The sequence below is a fragment of the Ovis aries genome, chromosome 24, assembly GCF_016772045.2.
Source record: "Ovis aries strain OAR_USU_Benz2616 breed Rambouillet chromosome 24, ARS-UI_Ramb_v3.0, whole genome shotgun sequence".
Lineage (NCBI taxonomy): Eukaryota > Metazoa > Chordata > Mammalia > Artiodactyla > Bovidae > Ovis > Ovis aries.
In genome coordinates this window covers 3,448,708-3,473,362 of record NC_056077.1, presented here as the reverse complement: position 1 = coordinate 3,473,362, position 24,655 = coordinate 3,448,708, and the positions used below count along the sequence as shown (strand labels likewise).

The following is a 24,655-nucleotide window of genomic DNA, read 5'->3' as shown; positions in this document are numbered from 1 at the left end:
GCTTTCCTTTCAGAAAGTGGAAAGAAGAATTCACACTAAAAAGTTGACTTAGGGAGCATCCAGCTACTCAGAAGCAGACCAGGAGCAGATCTGCTGCATCTCCACTTCGGAAAAGAGGAACAAGGCTATGAAATCTGAGCATGAGTTGTGGATTGGAAAAATAAACATGCATCCTATAAATGTCCCAGGGGGAAAAATAAAATCCCTGAACCCTGTCACTAGAATACATGGAGGTGTGTGCTCTCTGCTGAAGAGACAAGTTCTCGCTTTGTGGGCCAGAGTCACTTATACTGGGATCCACACCTGGGCTTCAAAAAGTAAAAACAAAAGTATCACTCTATCTTATCCTTCAAAACAGCATCATTAACCAAAGTGGTTCTCCACTCTTCCTCTGGAAGTCAATGTCACCTACGTGTGACTTCTGCAAAAACTCAAGAGCCATCCTTCCCACGTAGAGGCAGAGAGCTGCACTCCCCTGAAGGCTGAGAAAGGCCCCTGGTGATGGGTGTATGTGTGTGATGTGTATATTTATGCGTGTTTGCATGTGCAGAAAGGCAATTTAGAAGGACCCAGCCCCAAGCCACAAGCCCTATACGGTAGGCAGTGGGACATGAGGAAGGCCCCGTGGAAGCACCCACATTCACTCCACATTATTTTACTCCTTGAATCTTTTGCAGTGAGAAGGCAGAAACTAAAAACAGGTTTTAACAGCAGAGATGCTCATGTAGGTCCCTTATCTGTACATTAATTCTCTGAGCATAAAGGACGTAATTGCACTGAGACCAGTTTGGACCCAAAAAGGAAAGAATTCAGCTCCTCGGTGGAGGCAGTATGTTCCGTGGCCTCTGTGAGAAGCACCAGACTACAAGCCTGGCTCTTCTTGGGGCCAAAGGTAAGAGTATCAGCAGCAAAGATGATCACTAGGCAGGTTAAGAGCAAGATCCTGATAAACAACAGGGCAGGTGCTTACGGGCCTGGAGACCCAGCAGCCCTGACCACAGTCCGGCTGTGGTTTCCTGGGCCCGGGGGCAGGGCAGGGGGTGAGCGAGCGAGGCTGGGGTACCTTGCATGAGCACCTCCATGGCCGTCCGCAGCTTGGACAGCCGTCTCTCTTCCAGTTCACTGTCGGATTCATCGTCCTCCTGGATGTCAATGTCAGAGTCATCGTTACCTGGCAGGGACACAAGGAGGCAAAACAAAAGGGCAGCTCCATCATCCCTCTAAAGCAGCCCCTGTCCAGTGAGGCTCTTGTGAAGAGCCATCTGTGCTGCTCAGCTTTACCTGGGATGCATCTGACTCTACAAGTCTCTTGGGAATTGCCTATAGCTCCTTAGGGAAGGGTTCATGCAGACAAGGATAGGCTAGTTTTTTTAAAAAACAGTTTTTTCAAAACAAGAAAATAGTGGGTCAGTTATATCAGAAACACTATTCCAGCATGTAAAACTAAAACACTGACAGCCATCTGTCAAGGGAGTTGGAAGTTCTTTGTTAGTTTGCGGGTTGGGGGGGGCACCATTCTCTGTTCAGCAAAACAAGCCTGGAGGCAAGCCAGGAAGGGCCTGAGTGGCTGCCTGGGACAAACGACTGCCTGGTAACTGGCAATGAACACTGGGGACTGTGATATTCTTAACTGGAGAAAATTCACTACAAAGATAAAAAGAGGTGGTTCTCAACGAAACAGTCTTTTACATTAATCTCCTAAACACCCCTCTGGAGTCTTGTGCAGGTCGAACATTTCCTATAAACCTACAGGAGTTTCCACAGTGGGGAGGAAAAGACGTCACTGCCCAGCCAGACTTTTTTGTGCCCAGAGAGTGGCAGAGGTTTCAGAAGGATGGAACTGGAAGAATGCAGTTGCTGTTCTGATCACTGACTCTTAAGACACTTTGGAAGTAGAGTCACTGTTCATCTGTGATAATGCTTTGTGTATGAGGCCCTGCCGTAGACAGTGATGACACGGCAGCTGCATCTGGGTGGGCTCCGAGGAAACGCTTTCTGCTTCCATCCACCCTGGAGGAAAGCGCTGTGCTCTACAGCACGGAGGCCAGGGCCAGTAGCTGTAGAAAGTGTCAGTAAGAGCATCCTGAGAAGACCTCAGCACCATCAATCCAAAAACTACCCCCTTATAAAAGCCATTACAGAGAATGGGATTAGACATTAATACGAATTAATGAGCGTAATGTGAAATCACTCCTCAGATTATTTCACTTTTTACTTCCTCCAGAAAAAATGTGACATTAAGTCTTCACCCCATACAATACAAAGCAAATGATACTATGGATTTTAACCCAACATTAAAACAAGCACCTCAGACTCAGTATGATTTCTTCTGACAACTCACAGCAACGGACTGAGGGTCAAGCACGTAAAGTTAACAGCGCTAACACAAAAATCACTGAAGTCGAGTTGTCAGCGACACATTAATATGAGTACAGCCAACAAGCGTGCTGGGAAGATTCACCAGGGAAAGAACACACTTCGCTGCTGGGACAAGTAGACAGCCACGTGCAAAAGAATGGAGCTGGACCCCTACCTCATACCACACACAAAGGATTAAGCTGAACTGGGTCAGAGGTCTAAATGTAAGAATTAAAATGATAAAATACCTAGGAAAAAAACACATGGGAAAATCTTGGTGACCTGGAATTCGGCAGTTTCTCAAACATGTCACTAAAAGCACAGCAATAAAAGAAAAAAAAATTAATAAACTGAACTTGATTAAAGCTCTGTAACAACAAAGGGCAGCATCTAGAAAGTGAATGACAGAAAATATTCACAAATCACATAAGGGTCTACTATCTAAAACATATAACTCAATAATAAAAAGACAACCCAGGGACTTCCCTGGTGGTCCACTAGTTAAGACTCAGTGCTCCTAATGTAAGAGGCCTGGGTTTAATCCCTGGTCAGGGAACTAGATCCCACATGCCACAATCAAGACCCAGTGCAGCCAAATAAATAAATAAACATTAAAAAAAAAAAAGATAACCCAATTAAAAAATACACAAAGGTCTAGAATAGATTTCCCCAAAGAAGATATACAGACAGCCAAAAGCAGACAAAAAGATGCTCCATTTCATTAGCTATTTCAGAGAAACTCAAATCAAACCCCCAGTGATTAAACTATAGGCAGTTTTTTATTATAGGTTTCTTTTAGATAAGCACTGCCCAACAGAAATATGCCAGCCCCAGACGCAACTTAAAGTTTTCCAGGAAGTACATTAAAGCAAAAGGAACAGGTGAATTAATTTCAATAATGTTCTATTTAACTCAATATACCTAAAACATCATTTTAATAAGTAACCAACATAAAAAAATGTTAATGAGTAATTTTACTTTCCTTTTATATCAAGTCTTCAAAATCTGGTGTGTATTTGCTACAAACAGTGCATCTCAATTTGGCCTAGCCATGTTTCAAGCGCTCAAGAACACGAGCTCAGGGCCAGGAACAGCCAGGGCTTCAGGACAGGGCGCTCCCTCGGCGCCTCCTCCATCGCTGGGCGCTGGGGCAACACCTGATGCGGCAGGCACCCGGGGAGTGTGCGCACCGTGTGTGACTACCTGCTCTCCACTTCATGGCAGGGCTACTCAGCTATGTTCAAGACATTCCTGGGTCACTTTTATAAAGTCAGAGGAGGCCTTCAGTCCTAATGCTACAGTGCTTGAATTCTAAGAGGATCCAGTTAGACACTTAACCACCAGGAACAAGGTTTAAGACGCTGCTGGGGAGATGAAGAGTCACCCTTGACTTTTATTACTGGGCATCTGAACAAAGTACTTAATCTTTTTAATCTCTGGGGCCTGTGGCACTTTTCCATCTCTAATTACTCAGCCTTTCTCTCCCTCAAACCCCTCACTCCAAACCCCAAAGCCAAACCTGAGGTGACTTCCCTTCTTGCTTAACAGAGAAAACGGTCTCCATTGGATGTGAGCCCTCAAGCACACGACCCACCTTGAGCCCTGTGTGTTCATATGTTACCTGGCTCAACGAAACTCACCCCTGACCCTAGGCCCGGCTTGCCAGCCTTTCTGGACTTTCCCTCTCTGGTAGCTCCCACCTTCCCAGCTCCTCTGATTTAATCTTTGCTTAAACAGAGTCTCCTCGTGGTCTCCCCTGACCCCTCTTTACAACTGCAATTCTGTGACGCCCTCCCTACGTCCTGACCTGCTCCACTTCCCCCCAGTGGCATTCTTCACCTTCCACAAACAGCTTGCTTGTTTGTCCCCAAGCATGTCGCCAGCCTGTCAATTCATTTAAGGCAAGGATCCCCATTTACTGCCCACTGAAACGTCCTCAGCACCCAGAATCTATACTCAGTAATGCTTTGCTGGGTTAAATCAGCTACCCACAGAGTAGCCTGAACAAAATGATCTCATCCAGATCTTGGATTTTGCTCATCCTCACCTCCGATTCAAGTCTATGTACTATTGGATTGTTCTGTTCAGGAGGACTTTTTCACAGATAAAGAAAAGTTCAGGAAGTCTTCCTTTCTAGCTCTCATTTATATCCCTGGTGGGCTTCCCTGGTGGCTCAGATGGTAAAGAATCCACCTCCAATGCAGGAGGCCTGGGTTCAGTCCCTGGGTCAGAAAGATCCCCTGGAGAAGGGAATGACTACCCACTCCAGTATTCCTGCCTGGAGAATTCCATGGACAGAGGAGCCTGGAGGCCTACAGTCCATGGGGTTGCAAAGAGTTGGATACGACTGAGTGACTAACACTTTTAGTTCCACTATGGGCAATGTTCTTCACATGTGTAGAAAAGCAAAGACAGACAGGGAAGCTTAAGTAGCTCAGGATGAGCGGAACTGAGAATGGCACTTCATAAGTTATTTTCCTGACTTCTTTGCTTACCACAAACTAATTAAGCATTACCCTTCATTAGGCTGGTTTAAACTGAAAATTACTTTACCAGAAACACTAAATCACACATACGCATGAGAATCTCTTTCATAAGATGCCAAACCTATGAATCACAAACTTAAGGTCTGAGTTCAGAAGAATAAAGCAGGCTCAGTGAGAAAGGTCTCTATGTGCTGGTCCAGGGCGGAGCGGGATGCAGGGGAACCAGGCTCTTACCTGTGCCGGGCCTCTCGGAGGGGGACACACTCCACGCAGGCTTATCACCGAGGGCCGCGTCAGGCACTCCTGGCTGACCTGGAACCATAAAGGTGAGCAGCTGCTTTGGCTAGAGAAGCCCAGGGAATTTTCTAAGCTCACCCCATAGGATTCCCCAGCAGTCCCCTATGCTTCTTCCAGACAGAGTTTCCTAAGATTCAGGAGAGAGAGGCACATAACAAGTACAATAGCAAAGAGATACAGAAGGAAAAGACACAGAGAGAGAGCACACATGCCTGCTGTCCCGGGGACACTTCCTGTGAGCACGCGAGAGAAGCCATCACAAGAAGAGAGCAATAAGTGAGAAGAGAGTCTCGGAGATGCAGTCACCAACCCCACATGACAATCGGGTGCTGCTACTGTGCCCAGGGCTGGCCTGACACCCTGGTGAAGTTTGTGGATGAAGCGGGCTGACCAGCCTCGGGGACAGCTCCTTCCCAGAATCTAGGTCTTACATGCAGGTCGCCCCCATTTCTCTGTAGGTGAGGGCCTAGACAAAGGACTCTGGACTTTGGGGGGACATGTGCTGGGGGTGTGGTGGGGGCTACCTTCAAGCAGATGCACTTGTACCTCATCACAATACTTGCTGCCCCTCAGTTTGCCCTAAAATAAGGAACCCTACAGACTGCTGAAGACAAGATTCCTTCCATAGTTACATATAACTCCAACTAATAACTATCATTTAAATAGGGGAATATAAGATTTTAGTTGGTGTGAAAACCAAATGTGCTTTAAATGGTAAGTAGTTTTTAACACACTCTCTTAAGCTCCTGAATTAAAATGGTACTGATATAAAAGTTGTGAGGAAATCACCTTTTGAAAAAATAAAATGTGCATGTTAAGTTTCCCAAGGCTGAAAACTAGTCCAGAAAAAGCACGTCTGTTTAAACGTGTGGACTCACTTCCGCTCTTGAGCAGGCGTTTTCCTTCTTCCTTGAGCTTGTTCTGCATCAGACGGAGAGTGCTCTCAGTTTCCTGTGGAGCAGGAGAAACAAGAGCCAGGAGAAAGGACCCTTTTGGACTGTTTTATTCTGCTTTACCATGTAAGTACTGCTAGACTTGTGATGCAAAAGCAGAAAAGACTGAGCTACAGGAAGGGGAGGGAAACTGACTGCAGAGGAAACCTGATACCCCTTCTCCGTCATCACCCCCGGAGCCGGATGGAAGTGGGGGGCTCCCAGCAAGGACACATTTGGCCAAGACGGGCCTGTCCAGCCTCCAAACCCATGCTCCTTCCATCACACCCAACTGCCTCTAAAGAAAAGTGATGACACAACGAAATGTCTGCCACCCGTGCTGGTGTGGGATGTGGACACACAAACAGACGCATCAACTCTGGGCCTTTTACTAATAAAATAAAGCATGAATTTTACCACTTTCCTCCCCTGCACAATTCTAGCCCTGAGAGGTGCTAAATGGTGGAAGTGATCAAATAGGAAAAGAAAGAAAGAAATACTCATCTTCATTCCTAGGATATTTTTTTAAAAAGCCAATACTTGAGTTAGGTTATAAAATGTGAACCTGATTATTCTCAAGAGAAAATAGGAGAGGAAATCGGCTTTAAAAAAGGTGCTGTTGTTCTAAACATTACAAAGGAAGCAGTGTTCCACGATGAGATGTTCCGAGGGACAAGGTACCAGAAGCCCAGGAGCAGGTGTGAGCCGGCAGGTGTGAGCCGGCAGGTACTGCTGAAAGGACGGTGGGCAGGGAGGGGCCCCTCAGAAGTTGCCCCAGCTGCCCACTCGCATCCCAAGGCGTGTTCTTCCTTACGTTCTCCGAGCCCGGGGTGGCCCAGAAACAGTACAAAATGGTCAGCTTATTTTCACTGTCTCTTTACTGCTCTTTCCAAGACGCTTAGTGTTTAAGATTTCCAGAACCCCAGGGGCTTTTCACTGTCCTCAAAATGTGCCTGTCCTGGGTCCCCCACTCCTGCCTCTGCCGGAAGCAAGAGTGGTAACAGGTTCCCTGTCCAGATAAACGTGATAAGCCACACACAGCCAGCTCTCTTGGACAACTAAGTACCGTCACCTAATTCAAATGTCCAGGTTTGTAAGAAGGCAAGGATGACCTTTATACCAAAAGTTGTCAAGGACAGCAGGGGAAAGGGAGGTTGCAGACCAGTTTCACTGTGAACACAGATTTCAAATGATGATTCCTGGGTTAAGGAGAAATATTCTTAGGGGATAAGGACAATTCAAAATGACAGCGATCCAACTTCCTTAGTTCTGATTCCATATTTATCAACTGAGGCTGGGACCTGAAATACTCTTTCATAAATGACTTTACACACTGGGATGAGAGGAACCTGTAAAACAACTGGTCAGGTTCAAGGTCATACCTATTTCCCACAATACTCAATAAACTACAATTCTTTATAAAGCAGTTTCTGAAAAGCCAGTCTTGGATGATTCGATTAACCAGGGCTTGAAAATCTTCCAGTGAATTAACCAAGCAAGTTTTTAGATCTTTCCTCAGGATATGTTACATAATTTGTGGGACTCAGTGCAAAATAAGATGCAGTTTAGAATTATTAAGAATTTCAAGACAACACAGCATTAAAGCCAGCCCAGGAATTTCTAAGCCCGCACACGTGGTGGCCCTGTCTGTAGCCCTGACTGACCAAACCTGCCATCAAAAACCTGACAACTTTTGAGTCCAGGCTATACAACCAGGAAACAGTAGAAACACATGAGCCTGATCAGGGAGAAAAAACACTCATCCCATATTTTTTTTTCATGATGCTCTTTATAAATCGGCAAGTCAACAAGTACAAAGCAACACACCGGAACCGAACCAACGGTCTGCGCAGAAGGGACTTGGCACTCACCTCAAACCTCTCCTGCTCCATCCTGTGATGATCCTCCAGCTGCTGCTCCAGATAAGCCAGATTCCGAAACTTCTCGAGATAAATTCCATACTGCTTCTGCAATTCCTCCTCGATCTTCTCATATTCATCCATAAACGCTGGCCTAAAACAACAAAATGAAAAAAACACAAAAACGGAACGGTTAACCAATACCCAAACATACAGTAGTCTGAAATGGGTATTCAGAGCTCCAGATTCCATCCTGGCTTTCTCTGGAAAGCCTTTAACTAGGGGAGGTTCTTCATTCCTGTAACAAAAGCTAATTTCTCCTTTGCTCTTCCCTCCCCACAAAAGGAAGATACATTTAATCAAAAATTAAGATGGGCTCTTTGTAAAAGCTAGAAAAAAATCCTGAAAATACTAAGAATAAAATTAAAATGATGCCTAATTTCATCACTAGGTGTTACCACTTAATATTTGACATTCATCCTTCCAGACTTTCTGGTGCATAGGTATGTACAGAAATGCATTTCTCTTTAACAAACATTAAGTATATCATCTTTTTTTTTTAAAGTATATTATCTTAAATGAAGCTCTGGGGTCTTTTTTTCTCACTCGGTATGGCACAGATTTCAATACAGAGTTAAAAAATAATCACAAACTGTATACATCTCTAAAAATCAATAAATTAAAGGTATGCATTATCTTGTGCGTGCATGCTAAATTACTTCAGGCATGTCTGACTCGTTGCAACTCCATAGACTGTAGCTCGCCAGGCTCCTCTGTCCATGGGATTCTCCAGGCAAGAATACTGGAGTGGGTTGCCATTCCCTCCTCCAGGGGATCTTCCTGACCCAGGGATCGAACCCCTGTCTCTCAGTCTCCTGCACTGACAGGAGGGCTCTTTACCACTAGCGCCACCTGAGAAGCTCCATGCATTAACTTAGCTGGGCACAATACTCTGCTGCCTGCATGTTCCAAAATTTAATCAGTCCCCTATAAAAAGAAACAAAGGTTGCTACAAATTAAAGCTAAGTGTTAATTAAACCAAAATAAAGAAACTTAAAAACAGTGACTTCCCGGTTACTAAGACTCCCTGCTCCCAATGCAGGAGGCCTATGTTCTATCCCTGGTCGGGGAACCAGATCCCACAAGCCACAACTCAAGATCCCACATGCTGTAACTAACACCCGGTGCACCCAAACAAATAATACTTTTTAATAACTTAAAAAAAAATGTTTAAACTGGTTTGCTGAATTTTCTATTTTCTATTGTTCATCTTAAAGAGAAACCTCTCTTCTTTTAAAACTATAAACAGATAAACTAGAAAAATTATTCAAAATCTCTTGGAGTAGAGGAAAACAGATCTGAGGCTTAACAAAACTGAGTTTAAACTTGAAAGGCAGAACTTCTAACGAGACAAGTCTATCCAGCGACCCTGAATCCGGAGGCAGAAGGGGCTGGGTGTGCCCTGGGGAGGAGAAGCCTGGTGCTCTCGGGGCTGCTGGCTGCTGTCCCCAGGGGCTGCCTTCCCCCAAGTCTCAGGACAGCAGCCCGAGTGCAGACCAGATGCCAGGTCCCAAACAAGGAAGGCATGCTTAGAGCGGACGCAGCAGCTGGACAGAGGAGGAAGGAGAGAGAAAAAGAATGGAAGAATGAACAGGGACGAAGAGCAACAGGGCAGAGCAAGGAAAAGCAGATACAGAGCTGGGGGGGAGGGGGAGGGAGGAGGGGAGATGGAAGCGGGGAGGGAGGCAGAGAAAAAGAAAGAGGTGGGAGGAGGAGAGAGTGAACCCCAAGAAAATGTGAGGCACACACTGGAAAGGGAAGAGGATGAACTACCAGTGAGGAATTACAAAACTCTAAAACCAGCTCTAACCAAGAAGCATGAGTGTTTCTGTTCCCACCTAATTTATGGCAGGACACAGGTCTGGGGAGCCAGGCCTTGTATAACAACTTCCACCATCTGGATTTACTTATTTTGCCTTGCATTCCAAGAAGCCAGAAGGCTACAAGTGGGGGTTCAAGAATAAAGCAGTTTTCCAGACATATCGAAAGCAGCCAACAGACGGAGCCCAACAGTGTGCTTGTTGGAACAAGAGACACACGTACATTCTGCAGCAGAAGCGTCCCGCGGCCTGAAAGGCTAACACCACTGACCGCACACTCCCTCGATCTGCTCTGACTCCCAGGGGCAGCCCTCCACTCGTGCCCGGTGTTCACACCTACCTGACGCTCTGCAGAGTCTGCAGTCGCTTCCGGTTTCTTTCCAGCTCTAATTTCCTCTTTTCGATTTTGGCTTCTAAGTTAGCTTCGTCAGAGGCCACGTTATTGAGCAGGTCTTTTGTCTTCTGAACCTGTGCCTATATTTAACAGGACATGAAGGAGACAAGGTCCAGTAACGACCTCGACCCGACTCTGAAAGAGAAGGGCTTCTCAACTCCTCAGGCCCAGCAAGACCTCGGGAAACAGAAACAAAGGGAAGCAAACAGATCAAACCCTCCCTCGAGCCATCGCTCACTTAACCCACCATTTCCAGGAGGAACATCACAGAGGCCCAGGAAAAAAAGTATCCATTTTTCTTCCATGAGAAGGTGTTTCTGCCCAGGGAAACAAACGCAGGTGGAAAGAATCCTGCGTAAGAAAGTATCCTATGCAGAGCCTGAGACCTGTCGGCTCACCTGTTACACCTCACCTGCAGGCGATGGTCTGCCTTCATCTACCTGGTTCAGGCTTTTCCCAAGCTACAAAGAACTGACTTACAGAACAGATGCACAAACAAGCTTTATCTCAGCTTCACTTCCCTGGAGTTTGCTCAAATTCACGTCCATTGAGTCAATGATGCCATCCAACCATATCATCCTCTGCCACCCCCTTCATCTTTTGCCTTCCATCTTTCCCAGCATCAGGGTCTTTTCCAATCAGTTGACTCTTCCCATCAGGTGGCCAAAGTACTAGAGCTTCAGCTTCAGCATCACTACTTCCAATTCAGGGCTGATTTCCTTTAGAATTGACTACTGGTTTGATCTCCTTGGAATTTATACATGTGTAGTCTGTTTACCTGCAGGCCTCTGAAATGCTATGTGGTCCACAGAGAAATTGCCTAAGGAGACTAGACACATTTCACGACTCTCAAGAGTCAGCACACACTTGGAAGCAGTCACTTTCATTGATAATTTATGGCTTAATTTTTTTTGTCTAAGTTCACTAACCATTTCCAAGGTACCTTCATGAAGACTAAATCTCATACCTAACCACTAAGTTGTTGAAGGTACTCACAAAGCCCAAGCAGGGATCCAAGTTTACTCTCAGAGGAAGATAAGGTGGGTCTCCGTTTTGAACAAACTACTCAAGCTAATGGCAACACTTTTCTGAATCAGTCAGATTAAAACCTAGTAAATCATCTATCTGACCTCAAAAGTAAAGTTTTGTAAAAGGTTCTGGGACGTCCCTGGTGGTCCAGTGGCTAAGACTCTTTGCTCCCAATGCAGGGGGCCCAGGTTCGATTCCTGGTCAGGGAACTAGATCCCACATGCTGCAACTAAGACCCAGGTCAGCCAAATAAATATATATATATATATATATTTTTTTTAAAGGCTCTTTTTTTAATAAATGGCCTGTATTTTAAAATCCCTTTTAAGTGTCCAGGTTGTTTCATTTTTTTGAATATCAAATATCATGGATATTTTCCAACAATGAAAAGACACCTTAAGAGATTTTCACCAAGAAATGAACTGTGCCCTCATTCAGCAGCCTCAGTAGGCTGCCCTCATTGTTAATACACTTAGTAGAAAAGGCACATTTATGCCATGCTAACTTGATTTAGCCAGAACACTGACAAGCACAAGAGTATTATCATTAAAATTTTGTTTTAAATTAACAATTACAAACTTACAAAGAGCTGAAGTATAATAAAAAGCATTTTTCCCTGATCTAGATGAGAGTGAGCCGCTGACTTGATGCTCCATCACTTCAAAATACTTTAACGTATATTTCTTGCAAATAAGGACTTCCTCCTAAACATCCAGACAGAAGATGAACCCTGACACAAAACCTCATCCAACCCACAACCCACTGTGAAGGCCTCAACAGCAGACAGGAGTGACCCTGGGCATTCATTCAGTTACCAGGTCTACCTGGTCGCCTTTGGTCTGGACAGCTCCTCAGCCTCTCCTGGATGTTCAGGGTCTTTCCACTGCTGAAGAGTAGGGGTTGGGGAACTTCAGAATGCCCCTCAACCTGCCTTCATCTAATTAGCTTCAGATGATGCACCCTTAGCAGAACAGCACAGATTATCACTGGCCCCTGCCTTTCAACAGGCACACATTATTCTGACCTGCTCCATCACCGAAGATGTTCCCCCTGATCGCTGGATTAAGGGAATGTCTGTCAAGCTTCTCATATATCACTCTCTTCTTCTTTGTAATTAATGAGTATCTTGTAGGGAGCTACTTCGAAACCATGTGAAAAATCTGCTTTTCATCAGTTTGCAATGCATTCATTTATCTTTTGTATCTGTGAGCATTCATTCAACGGTCTATAATCCATTACTGTATTTGTTTTGACACTTAAACTGTTTCTGATGTGGCTGCGGGAAGCTCATTCAGGCTGGCTTGTGTATCCCTTTCACATTCTTTGAGTACTTCCATGCTTTCTGGCACAAGAAGACCTTGCATTTTCTTCTCCCAGCTCTGTAATCAGTCATTTCTCCCAAGAGCTCTGCTTCCCTTTAGTGGAAAATGGCATTTAGAAACCAAGATCTGGGGGGGCTAGGTGTGCTTGGAGCTAAGAAACATATGAATCCATGTGTGGGTATGCATGTGTATGTATATAAACGTCATACATAAGGTATATGTGCATTAAGATTTATTCTCATAACTATCTATCTATATTGAAATGCATTTAACCATCAATCAACACCTATCTCAGGGTTCGCTCTCATTTTTTCCCTTTCCATATCTGTAACCCCGTCTCCAATGGTGAGAACCTTGGCTTCCGCATCTTTAATATATTCCCTCATTTGGTCAAGCTGCCGATAAGGAACCGTCTCCCGTCTCGGCTGCCCTGCACCTCTCCCCCTGCTGAGGCTCGGCCTCTCTGTGCTGGGCTGACCAGGGAGCATCACTGTTATATGACAAGCGGACTATAAAAACCAATCCATCTTGGAGTTCTGTACAACTCTCAGCAAATTTTGTTTTATAACTACTCCTAATTTACGTAATGCCCCTCATCTCTGTATACTGAATAAAATGAATCTCTAATAATGACTGAATACCTACTATGGAAGAAACACAAGCTGGAATCAAGATTGCTGGGAGAAATATCAATAACCTCAGATATGCAGATGACACCACCCTTATGGCAGAAAGTGAAGAGGAACTAAAAAGCCTCTTGATGAAAGTGAAAGAGGAGAGCGAAAAAGTTGGCCTAAAGCTCAACATTCAGAAAATGAAGATCATGGCATCTGGTCCCATCACTTCATGGGAAATAGATGCAGAAACAGTGTCAAACTTTATTTTCTTGGGCTCCAGAATCACTGCAGATGGTGACTGCAGCCATGAAATGAAAAGACCCTTACTCCTTGGAAGAAAAGTTATGACGAACCTAGATAGCACATTCAAAAACACAGACATTACTTTGCCGACTAAGGTCCGTCTAGTCAAGGCTATGGTTTTTCCTGTGGTCATGTATGGATGTGAGAGTTGGACTGTGAAGAAGGTTGAGTGCTGAAGAATTGATGCTTTTGAACTGTGGTGTTGGAGAAGACTCTTGAGAGTCCCTTGGACTGCAAGGAGATCCAACCAGTGCATTCTGAAGGAGATCAGCCCTGGGATTTCTTTGGAAGGAATGATGCTAAAGCTGAAACTCCAGTACTTTGGCCACCTCATGAGAAAAGTTGACTCACTGGAAAAAACTCTGATGCCAGGAGGGATTAGGGGCAGGAGAAGGGGACGACCGAGGATGAGATGGCTGGATGGCATCACGGACTCGATGGATGTGAGTCTGAGTGAGCTCCGGGAGATGGTGATGGACAGGGAGGCCTGGCGTGCTACGATTCATGGGGTCGCAAAGAGTCGGACACGACTGAGCGACTGAACTGAACTGAACTGAACCAGAGTCTCTGTAGGACAGACTGTCATAATGAATGCCCATGACGACCCCACGTGGCAGGGACTGCCATTCCTCTTGTTTTATGGATAAGGAAAGTAAGGCACAGAAAGGTTAAGAAACTGGCCTAACGTCACACGGTGGGGGGTTCAAGGCCAAGTAGTCTGAGTTTCCGTCTCTGTCTTCCAAATGAATGATTCAGATGCAATGAGCTTATAACAACTAACCATGGATGATCAGTAAAGGATGACGATCATTCTATTTATTCAGTGTTTAGAATTAAGATAACCTAGAAATAATCTAGACGCCCAACAGTGAGGAACTGGTTAAATAAGTTGTAAAGAGTCCATAAAAAAGTATTTACTGAAAAACTTAAAAGAGAATTATTAAATTAACAAAACTGACAAAATTTTGGTAACACGAAAACAACAACAAGAGGAAGACAACAGTAAGTCACCCAGCTATTCCAGAACGTGCTCTACACTTTTCACTCCCCACTGACACGCTCTATCTTTGTTACGAGGCCCAGCTTGCTCTGTCCTGTAAAACCAGGAACTCACTATTTTCCAGTTCTAGGCACAAAAACTTTAAATAAAAGTAATCTTACCAAAATATCTTTTATTGCAATTCTCATCACTTTTTCAGTCTCATTTATTTCCAGAGGTCTGGCAACTGCTTCTGTTCTCAGTTCCTATAGGAAACAATGAAACGAAAAAAATTTTTTTTTTAGAAGAGGAATTCTCAAAACCAATTCCCAGCTCTAGATATGGCTTATGGACTAGTTCTCAAAGCTTCATTATGACGTGGGTCTCCTAGGCAGAAACACTCCTGCCACCACCTCCTCCAAGTATCGTCTATGACTCTCTGCCAATCTGGCCTCTCTCCAGAGCTCAAGGCCCCACTCTTCAGCTGTGGGCCCCCAGGACCCCAACACCATGGGAAGCAGAACTCACCACTCAGAATCTTTTCTCTCCAAACCTGCTTCTTTACCTGCATTCCATTCAGAGACCCCAAACCAAGTGAAAGTGAACTTCCTGTCTGAGTCCTCTGCCAGCCTGTACTATTTTCCCTATGCTCACGGCCCTCTAAGTTGCTTATCACTGACAACTGTACCCACTGAGAAGAGTCTACGCGGCCCTGCCCCAGCACTGGCCACTAACTGTCAAGGGGGGCATCTGTGCCTATCACGTCAGTACTGGACAGTTCCGAAAGCTGGAGCTTTAACGTGCATGCGGTTATGGGGGTCCGGGAGCACCTCCTCAAACCCTGTCCTGTACTTCTTTTAATCCACGGTGCACCTTGTCTCCCCGCCGGGGAGTAGCACTGAGCACAGGGACGCGACCTCAAGGACACAGAGCACAGAGCCTTCCTGGTCTGAGGCTGGAGCTGGCCCTCGGTGAATGTCTGCTGAGTGTACTGGATGGGAGCTTCTGCAGATCACAACTACATGGAATTTGACAAGTCCGACACCCAGGGCCTCATGGCTCCCACGGCAACAGCTCAGCCTCTGCTTCATCAATTCACTACAGGTTGGAGTGGAAAGAGCCCCTCAGAATTCTGGTGAAGCCTCATAATGAAGCCAGAAAACTCTGCTGGCGAACAGCGAGTGACCAGCTCTCGTCTCTGGGTCTGCAAGAACACGATCAGACACACAGTCACTGCACTATCAACAGAAAACATGGGACGCCTGGCACTGCCTTGCTGCTTATCTAAACCAGCTGTCAGACACCACTGGCAGGTTTGTTCTGCCAACCACATGGCACCAGGTGGCAATGCATCCAGAGCCGGGATGGTGAGCTGGCACCAAGTCCCCGCATCCAGTCTGCCTCTAGGGCAGAAAGGGACAATACCATCACACTGAGACAGCAATGCCAGGACACGGGCGAGGCAGTGAGAGCAGCCACAGATGACGCACCTGACGGGAATGCAGTCAACTAAACGCATTTAATTCAGAAATATTAGATGTGAGCCTCTAGGCTGCACATGCCATAAATCCTCACAGGGAAGAACCAACCAACACTCCCGTTTCTTCTTCAGTCAGTAGCTAGGTCCCAAACTCTGCTGCACACCGGGATCGCCTGCAGAGCTTTAAAAATCTGGCTCTCACTTGCAGACATTTCAATCCACTGGTCCAGGGGACGACCTGGATGCCGGGTGATTTAAAAGCTCTATAGGAGCTTCAAGAGCGTTTTAGGAACCCACTCTTCAACAGCTCCTTAAACACAGAGGACAGAGCATCCACCTTGACTGACAGGGGCTAAAATAAGGACTGCAAATAAATTTCAACTGTAACATCAACTTCAACTGACTGCCTAGATTAGTGACTGGTTCCCAAACTGGTAAGTGTTAGAATCACCCAGGAGACTTAAAACTCATGATGCCCAAGTCACATTCCATATCAATGACATCAGCATGGAAGCCAGTTATCAGCAGTTTGTTAAGATCCCCAGGTGATTCCACTGGGCGGCAACAGGATTCGGGAGCCACAGGCTGGGGGGGGGGAGCATTTTGTTGGGAAGCATGCCGAGGCTGAAGGCACCAGGGGGAAAGCATCGTGATCAATAAAGTCTGCCACAGGAACAAGAGGGAGAGCTGAGGCAACATGGCACACGTGCGCCATTCCTGAATCAGATGCCAAAGGCATCAGAAACACACCCAAGGCCACCAGGCAGAGGAACTGCAGCTTATGGACTGTACTTTCCCGCACAGTATCTCACTTTATCAGGTATTGTTTAATAAAACCAAGAGAACGGGAAAAAACTTAATTGGTAAAGAAACCCTGGAAGTCTGCTCAGCTGAGGAGGTAATTAGGGAGGTAACGGAGGTATCTGAACACCACTCACCCTCAGCTCCACCTCCTTGCCCAGCAAGTCATACAGAGACGCTCCTTTGGAAGTGATTTCAGAAGCAAGCTGCCTTGCTGCTTTTAAATCTGCAATCTAGAAGGAAGACATCAAAAACAGAAACCTCACTAACAGGTTCTCGGCCTGCAGAAAGAGCCAATCTTCTGCTGTCATTCCTTCCTCCAGTCAGAGTACTGATCTAACTACAGAACGTGTTCCCCAAGAGACACATTTACACCCCATAGAAGAGCGCTCCCAAGACACCAGTTTAGGAGACACTGATCTAAGTACAAATTAGATCAATTCCAGGCCCCCTGGGTCTCTCTGAAAACCCCAATGTCAAGTCAAATGTACTCTGCAAGCAGGAGGTGTGTGGGGGCGTGAGGCTGGCATGCCTCCTACAATGAGGGGCTCTGGCAGCGGCGGGGTGCAGAGGAGAGGCACCCTGAGGACACAGCCCCACGCAGCCCCGAGGCCCCGTGTTCACCCTCCCGCCCCGCACTCAGGGTGCACTCCACGGGCTGCCGAGAGCCTCAGAGGAGCTCACTGGCACAAAGCGCTCACAGCGAGCCGCTGCCACAAGGCTCTGCCGTGAGGATGGTGAGGACGACTGAGCGCTCAGCCCGGGGAAAGCTTCTCTCTTAGGGTACGCATGCCACAGCCTCCTCCGTGAATGTGCTACATTTCCAAAGAGCCAAGTATTTCCCAGTGCTGCTCTCTTCCCCTCTCCCCCAGTCAACAAACTCCCACTGCCTTTCAAGCCACCTGCGACAACGCTCCTTCTTCACTCACAGCGGGCGACTTGTCCGTTTCCTGAGTCCTCAGGACTCCGCTTCCACCAGCAGCAAGCTTCCGGCTTCCCCTGCGGAAGCCTTCTCACCAGCCCCCTCCACTTCTCAGCACTAGAATCAGCAGAGTTCAGCCCCTAACCTCTTCCCCTCACACTCCCCACAAGCTCCTGGCTCGGATGCTGAGATCACAGCTGCGAGCTGAGGCTCCATGTCTCCACTAGGACACCTCAGAGGTGCTGCACAAGCAACGTCCCAAACCAAACCCCTCATCTTTCCTGCCAGACCTGCTCCTTCCGAACTCTCCTCCGTTTCAGCGGATGGCAACCCCGTCCTGGCAGGAACTCATACCCACACTCTAGAGCTGTGACATCTAACACATGCCCACCAGTCACGTGCCAGTTTCAGCGTTAAACCGTTGAAATTAAGTAAAGCTTAAACTCAGTTCCTGAGTTGTACTGGTGAGACGTGGCTAGTGGCTACCGTGCCGCGTAACACAGACCACATCCACCAGCACAGGAAGGGCGACTGAGCCGTTTCAGACCTTCCTTCCAGCGTCCACTTTCGCTCAACCTTTTGCCTCCTGGAGCAAGCTGCCCCCAACACCAGTGCCCCCAACACCAGCCTCTGAATAGAGTTGCAGTCAAGGACCCAGGCCCTCTGGCCAGTCATGTTCTTATTAAGAAGATCTGCACCCTAGGTCTCCTTATCCAAGACCTTGGGCCCGGGTCCTCTTCAGTGCCTCTGCCGAAGCCTCCTGACTTGGGAAGGCGGGGCAAACACCTGATGACCCTCTCTCCCCATTCAGTCCCCACCATGTTCCCATGCTGAGCCTCCCACCCCTTGGTGTGGCAGGGGGGCCGTTAAAACTGCCAGAGCAGTTCTATGAAACAGGGAGTCGACACTCCCTCTGGGTCTAGCCCCTTGCTTACACCACACCAGCTAGTGATTAAAGACGCAGCTTTCACATTTGGCTCGTTGCTTTAACCGGGTCCTCCGACACCTCACAGCTCCCACTCCCTCCAAGCTCAGCGGAGCGCTCACTGGCCGCTCAGAATCACAGGCACCATCACCTCGGGCTTTCTCATAGGTCTCTCTGCTCCCACCTTTGCCTCCCCACTCAGTCTGACTCAATCCAGCAACCACAGGGATCCTTTTAATATGAGGCTTCAAATGATGGACTTCTCTGCTCAAAACTCGACCACTTTCCACCTCGAAGTCTTGGCAGTGGCTTTCCAGGGACCCCAGGACCTGTGCTCTCATCACGTGGCCCTCCTCGCATTTCCTCACACCCCCAGAACACACCCTCCACTGAACAGCTTGCTCCTTCCCTCCCTCAGATCTTTGCTGAGACATCACGCAGTCCCTGAGGCTGTCCTATATCCCCATTTAAGGCCCTCCCCCAGCACCTCAGCCCCTCCCTCTTCACCATCCATCCCTCACTCAGCCCATCTGACGTGCTGCTCCTTCTGCTGCTCCCCCAACGGAGCCGGAGGAATAGGGGAGCCTGTGCTTGCTCACGCCTGTACCCCCAGCACGTGAACAGTGCCTGGCAGACAGCAGGCTTTCAATAAATAGCTGAATTTATTGTCCCTTCTGCTTTGATCCAAATGCTGACAAGCACAAAACTGGGTCTTCCCTGGTGGTTCAGTGGTTAAGAGAATCTGCTTTGCAATGCAAGCAACGCGGGTTTGATCCCTGGTCGGCAAACTAAGATCCCACAGGCTGTGGAGCAACTAACCCCGCACCCTGCAACTACTGAGCCCACGAGCTCTGGAGCCCAAGCGCCACAGCTAGAGAGTCCATGCACCACAATCAAAGATCCTGCTCGCCACAGCGATGATCCCCTGAGCCACAGCTGAGACCCAACAGGGCCCAACAACTGAAGCTTTTCAGTAATCAAAAAGCAATGCTGACTAATGAGCACAAAACTGACAAATGGCCCTCGGTCAGGGAGTGAGGAAAGAAGTGCTCCTGAATTGCTATATTCCACTTCTGAGTCTGAGAAAGAAACATTCCATCTCTCACTACAAGCCCTGCACTGTCCTCACCTTTGAGCCAAGATCAAACTTGAACTTGCTGACATCTTCCTCTGCTAGTTGAGAGCCCTCCATGCCTTTGGTCTTCATAGCGTTGTAGAGGACAGAGGTGATCTTCAGTAGTTCTTTCACTGCATACCCGTCTGCCTGATAAAGCTTCTTGGTATTGAGTTTTATATGTGCCTTGGTGGCCTATTTTCAGACAGAAAAAAAAATGCTGAAGATCCTTTCCATGTAAAATTAAACCGAACCCCATGTAGGTCAATTGAAAACGTCTCTGCCAACAATTGGTATATAACCAAAGCATATTAAGAGTCAAACTTTCAAGTCACTCACATTGTGAGTGGGTACATAGACTGGTACAATCCTAATGGAAAGCAATTTGGTAAATGACAAGATTATAAACGCACATATCTTTTGACTAAGAAATTCCAATCCTGAGCACTTATGACAGGAATACATGTTGTCACACACAAAACTATGTGTACAGGTTATCTGTTACAGAACTCTTTCTAAGTACAAAAGTTACCAACAACCTAAATGCCAACCTGTATAAATTATACAACTTATGGTATAAACAGGCAAGCAACACTACTCAGGTGTAAGAGAGAATGAAGAAATTCTATCTTCATTTGAAAAGTTCTCCAAAATGTACTATTAAAGACAAGATTCTAAACAGAGGTGTAGAGTATGCCACCACTGGTGTAAAAGGAAGGAAAAAGAAGATATATCCTATTTGCTTAAATATGCCTAAAGAAACTGAGAGATATTAAAAACAGTGATTAATGGCAATGGAACTGGGCTGATGGCAGACAGAATAGAAAGTCATTTTACTCTGTATTGTTTCATGATTTAAAAAAAAATTTTTGAGCCATAAAATATATTGACTGTTCAAAATAAGTAAATAAAATTCTTTTTAAAATCTGCATGCTATTTTAATCACATTAGAAAAATATTATCTGGCAGCAGTTCTTTACCTGTCTGCTCTCCCTCTGAGAGTGTATCCTTGCTTAAATCAACTATCACTTTACTTTCTTAACCTCTCCAAAAGAAAAATATCTGTATAAAATTTTGGTCCAGTTTCTTCTCCTTTAGATCTACCATTCAAACTTATATAATTTTATTAAGTAAAAGCAGAGGCATATAGTATCTGACATGAGAAATAAATACTCCACGTCACTAAATTAATAGAGCTTAACTGAATTAGGTGTGGTCTTTATTATTTCTCAGAAACAGTAACTCATCTTTCCTAGGTTATTTTCCTTTACTTTTATGTATCTAAGTAACTATGTAACATGCGTCTCTTTTCCCATACCCAGTAATACAAATGTTATGTAAGCATAATTTATAACATCAATCACTAGATTTATCATGAGTCTTCATGTTCAGTTCCTCTTATCATATGGTATTTCCGTAATAACTTCATCTATTTCAGTCAACCTTATGCTTTCCAACAAAAATTATAAAAAATTAAGACGTTAATTTAAAAACATTATTAAAATTCCAGACTGAATAACACTGGGCCCATCATTGGGAGTGACGTCACGAGATGCCCTTGGACATCACGTCACATGAGGCCCTCGGACAGCTACTGCTTCAATCTCAAAACAGCTTCCTTTGGGCAAAGCAACAACCTGCGAACCTTCTCTTACAGAAAAGCTACCCTGGAAAAATTATTTGCAGGTGTCACTGACAGTATGGAAGTCACTTATGTCAGTCGGCCAAACAGCTGTTTTTACATTTGAGAAATCACAGGCTGCTGCTCCCAGGATTTTACCCGTTTGTCAGAGCATGCCCAGCCTCTTCTGCCACCCCTCTCTGGCAGACGCTGTCCACCTGCAGGGCACACATCTAGATCCAGCGGTCCTGAAATGTGTCCTGTCCTGTCATAACACAGCCCGACTGTAGGACGAATGGCCTTGGGGCTTTCGCAGCGCTGATCGCCCTTCTGGTCAAGGGTGACATGGCTAATCCTTTTCTCTCACTGCCCCTCTGAGACAACTACCCTGTATACTGCCACCACTGGTGTCTCACGGGACTCTACAATTCTTAACAAATCATGAGTTAAAAACAAAAAACTCAGAAACCTTTGTTGGTAAAACGACTCCACAGATAGTGCTTGCCATCACTAGATGAGAAGTTAAGAAGCAGCCTTTCTGTAGAGAGTAAAAATAATTGAATACAGAGTAGAGAACTATCCAATTATGTGATAACCTTTGTGTAGTAAAAATTGTTTAAAATTGTAAAAATGGCTCCACAGAAATCTGGTAACGGAGAGTGTTAAGAAAGCTGAAGGTAGCTCTAATTAGGCTCCATCTCCTTCTGATGTATTTAATTTTACAACTCCATCAAAAAACTGAACTAACCATGAACTGGGCAATTGCCTTAATGAAGAAAACTCGGTCTTGTTCAGTCTCAACATCAGAAGGGATGTCATTCTGAGGTTCGTACCTGTCATAGAGACAAAGAGAGAGAAAGACAAGTTAATTAAGCTGAAAGTTTACAAAACAGAAAGTAAACTGGGAGGACAGTGGATCTGTAACAGGAAGCTCTCTGAGTCCCCAGCTAAGGTAGTAAGAGTAAGAAAGACCTCAAAGGCAACACAAAATACCAAACAACCAAGAGAACAAATCCTCACCAAAAAATAGGTTTCTTCGCTCAGTTGTGTCCGACTCTTTGCGACCCCATGGACTGCAGCATGTCAGGCCTCCCTGTCCATCACCAACTCTCGGAACTTACTCAAACTCATGCCCATCGAGTCAGTGATGCCATCCAACCATGTCATCCTCTGTCGTCCCCTTCTCCTCTGCCTTTAATCTTTCCCAGCATCAGGGTCTTTTCAAATTTCAAAACCAAATCTGGGGCTTACAAAATTAAATCTATATCAGACAGCAAAGTTTAATTAAAATATCCAGAACTATTACTCTGGCTGACAGCCCTTGACTCAGCAGAGGGGCCAGAGTTCCTTTCTTCGAGTTTCTGATGACATGCCGGGGTCAGCAACCTGCAGCCCTCGGCCTTCTCCTGTACAGCTCGCAAGCTAAGAAAGGTTTTTACATTTTTAAAGGGCAATAAACAGTAAAACACAAGGAAGCCTGACAGAGATCTTATGTAGCCTGCAACGCCTAAAATCTTGATCATTCCCTTAGTAAAAAGTTTGCCAATCCTAAGCCAGATGCTCAGCAGGATGTGTGAGGAGGTCCTGTCAGTCCCTGAGGAAGGGGAGGGGATGAGTGTGGACCAGCACCCCTGTCAGCTTCCCGCTGAGAAACAGTCTTTCACCACCTCCTGGTGTACTCCCTTTTCCCACAGCATTCCTTAACACTCCTCTGACTTCTAACAGGTCATGGCCTATTCTGTCCAATTTTGTTGAACTTTTCCTTTTCCTTCACAGAAGTACCCTGTTTCTAGGTGGCTAATGAATAACATCTCAGATCTATTCTTAAACCACAGTAAAGTGCCCAGTTCTAACCTTTTCACAAGCCAGAGAAGCACTTCAGATACAAGCCCAAAATTGGGTGTGCGGAAGTTTTCCATGGAAATGTGTCGAGGGTATCCCAAGGCTCTCATCATCTCTGTAAAATCTGTCCAAGGTAAAAAAAAAAACACAGTGCGGTCAGCTCCTCCTCAAACATCAGCTATTTATCAACATAGATACTTCCTTCATTTTCCTCTTCTTACTCCCAACCTACTGACACGTTTATGGACTATTTATCACTCTCTAAGAGAAAAACAAAAAGGAGATAAAATTGCTAACCTGCTTCCTGAAAAACATTTATTTGAGTTCAATGGAAGAACTGGAAACTACGTTGAAATAGGGTTTAGGGATTGGCTGTGAATTTAATTTCTCTCTTGGGTATCTCAACTATCTCCTGCATATCTTTCTCTTCACTACTCAAAATGTCAAATATCTGGTCTTACAAAATGCCGTAAAGAAAAATATTTTAAAATGTTAATCTTTTTTTTTTTTTTGCGGAGGTGAGTGGTAGGGTAAAATTGATGTGTCTGTGTTACTTAGAGAGATGTTCAAGAGAATGATTGAACTACAGAGCAATACTCAGCTGTACTATGAAACAGACTAAGGAATAGTAATACTAACACTTGTTCTTAATACTGCAATCACTAAGTTTTAAGCAAGACTTGCAAGTAACATCCTTTTAGTTCCCATGATGTGCCAAGAACACTTCCGACTAAATAACGTCTGTCTTCACTCTTCTTGAAGGTGGATATTCAAAATGTCCCAGTGACATTCACAACAAGCTACCTGGTCATTGGAGAGTAGGCTGAATTTCACCAGACAACAGAAGAGAAGGTGTAAGCAGCGGAAAGAGCAGCAGAGAGCCTCTGCCATTGTTTGGGGGTATATTTAAATAGAGCAATGGAAAATAAAGCAGCAGCCTTCCCACCACACGGTGCCGCCTAAACACGTCCTCTCACTAAGTAGCAGCCAAATTCTGTTAATTCTGCAGTATCATCATCAAAAGGAGACAAGTAAGATTGTTATCATGAACTGCCTAAAGTAGGCATTCATTTAAGGTCAAAAACGTTCAGAAATCCTTTTGTATGCTTTTCCCAAAACAACTCGATTCAGTGTCCCTTAGCAGAAGGCTGACCTCCCTCAACTGTGAGGGAGGAGAAATGTGTCTCTACAACACAAGATCTCCAAGAATGTCCAAGTCCCAGAGGGCAGAGATTCACACAACAGTGCTGCTGCTACTGCTGCTGCTGCTAAGTCGCTTCAGTCGTGTCGGACTCTGTGCAACCCCATAGACGGCAGCCCACCAGGCTCCCCCGTCCCTGGGATTCTCCAGGCAAGAACACTGGAGTGGGTTTTGCCATTTCCTTCTCCAACAGTGCTAGTAGGCATCAATAAACTGTGATGCCTCTTCCTATATATTTACATTATAGAAAGAGCCCTTCACAACTGAAAGGAGTAATCTTTAGTGGGGAAATT

At 45.6% G+C, this 24,655-nt stretch overlaps 1 protein-coding gene and 1 non-coding gene across 9 annotated transcripts in view; one reads left to right on the top strand and one right to left on the bottom strand.

The window, feature by feature from the left end:
- CLUAP1 (clusterin associated protein 1) overlaps window positions 1-24,655 on the bottom strand; it is a 31,622-nt gene that overhangs the window by 5,846 nt on the left and 1,121 nt on the right. For 2 of the 8 annotated variants that reach the window (XM_012104035.5, XM_004020738.6), the window contains exons 2-11: window positions 23,174-23,285; window positions 22,068-22,152; window positions 19,714-19,893; window positions 16,875-16,970; window positions 14,639-14,722; window positions 10,153-10,286; window positions 7,945-8,086; window positions 6,020-6,092; window positions 5,079-5,156; window positions 1,064-1,171 (exon numbers count right to left, since the gene is read on the bottom strand). In XM_012104035.5, the coding sequence (XP_011959425.1) occupies window positions 1,064-1,171; window positions 5,079-5,156; window positions 6,020-6,092; window positions 7,945-8,086; window positions 10,153-10,286; window positions 14,639-14,722; window positions 16,875-16,970; window positions 19,714-19,893; window positions 22,068-22,152; window positions 23,174-23,274 (1,081 nt within the window). In that variant the 5' untranslated portion in view covers window positions 23,275-23,285. The remainder of the gene's footprint in view (window positions 1-1,063; window positions 1,172-5,078; window positions 5,157-6,019; window positions 6,093-7,944; window positions 8,087-10,152; window positions 10,287-14,638; window positions 14,723-16,874; window positions 16,971-19,713; window positions 19,894-22,067; window positions 22,153-23,173; window positions 23,286-24,655) is intronic. The other 6 variants (XM_042239940.2, XM_042239938.2, XM_012104038.5 and 3 more) reach the window with 5 other exon arrangements.
- On the top strand, window positions 11,372-11,444 carry TRNAG-CCC (transfer RNA glycine (anticodon CCC)). The gene has a single exon. It is a non-coding gene; the product is annotated as a tRNA-Gly (tRNA).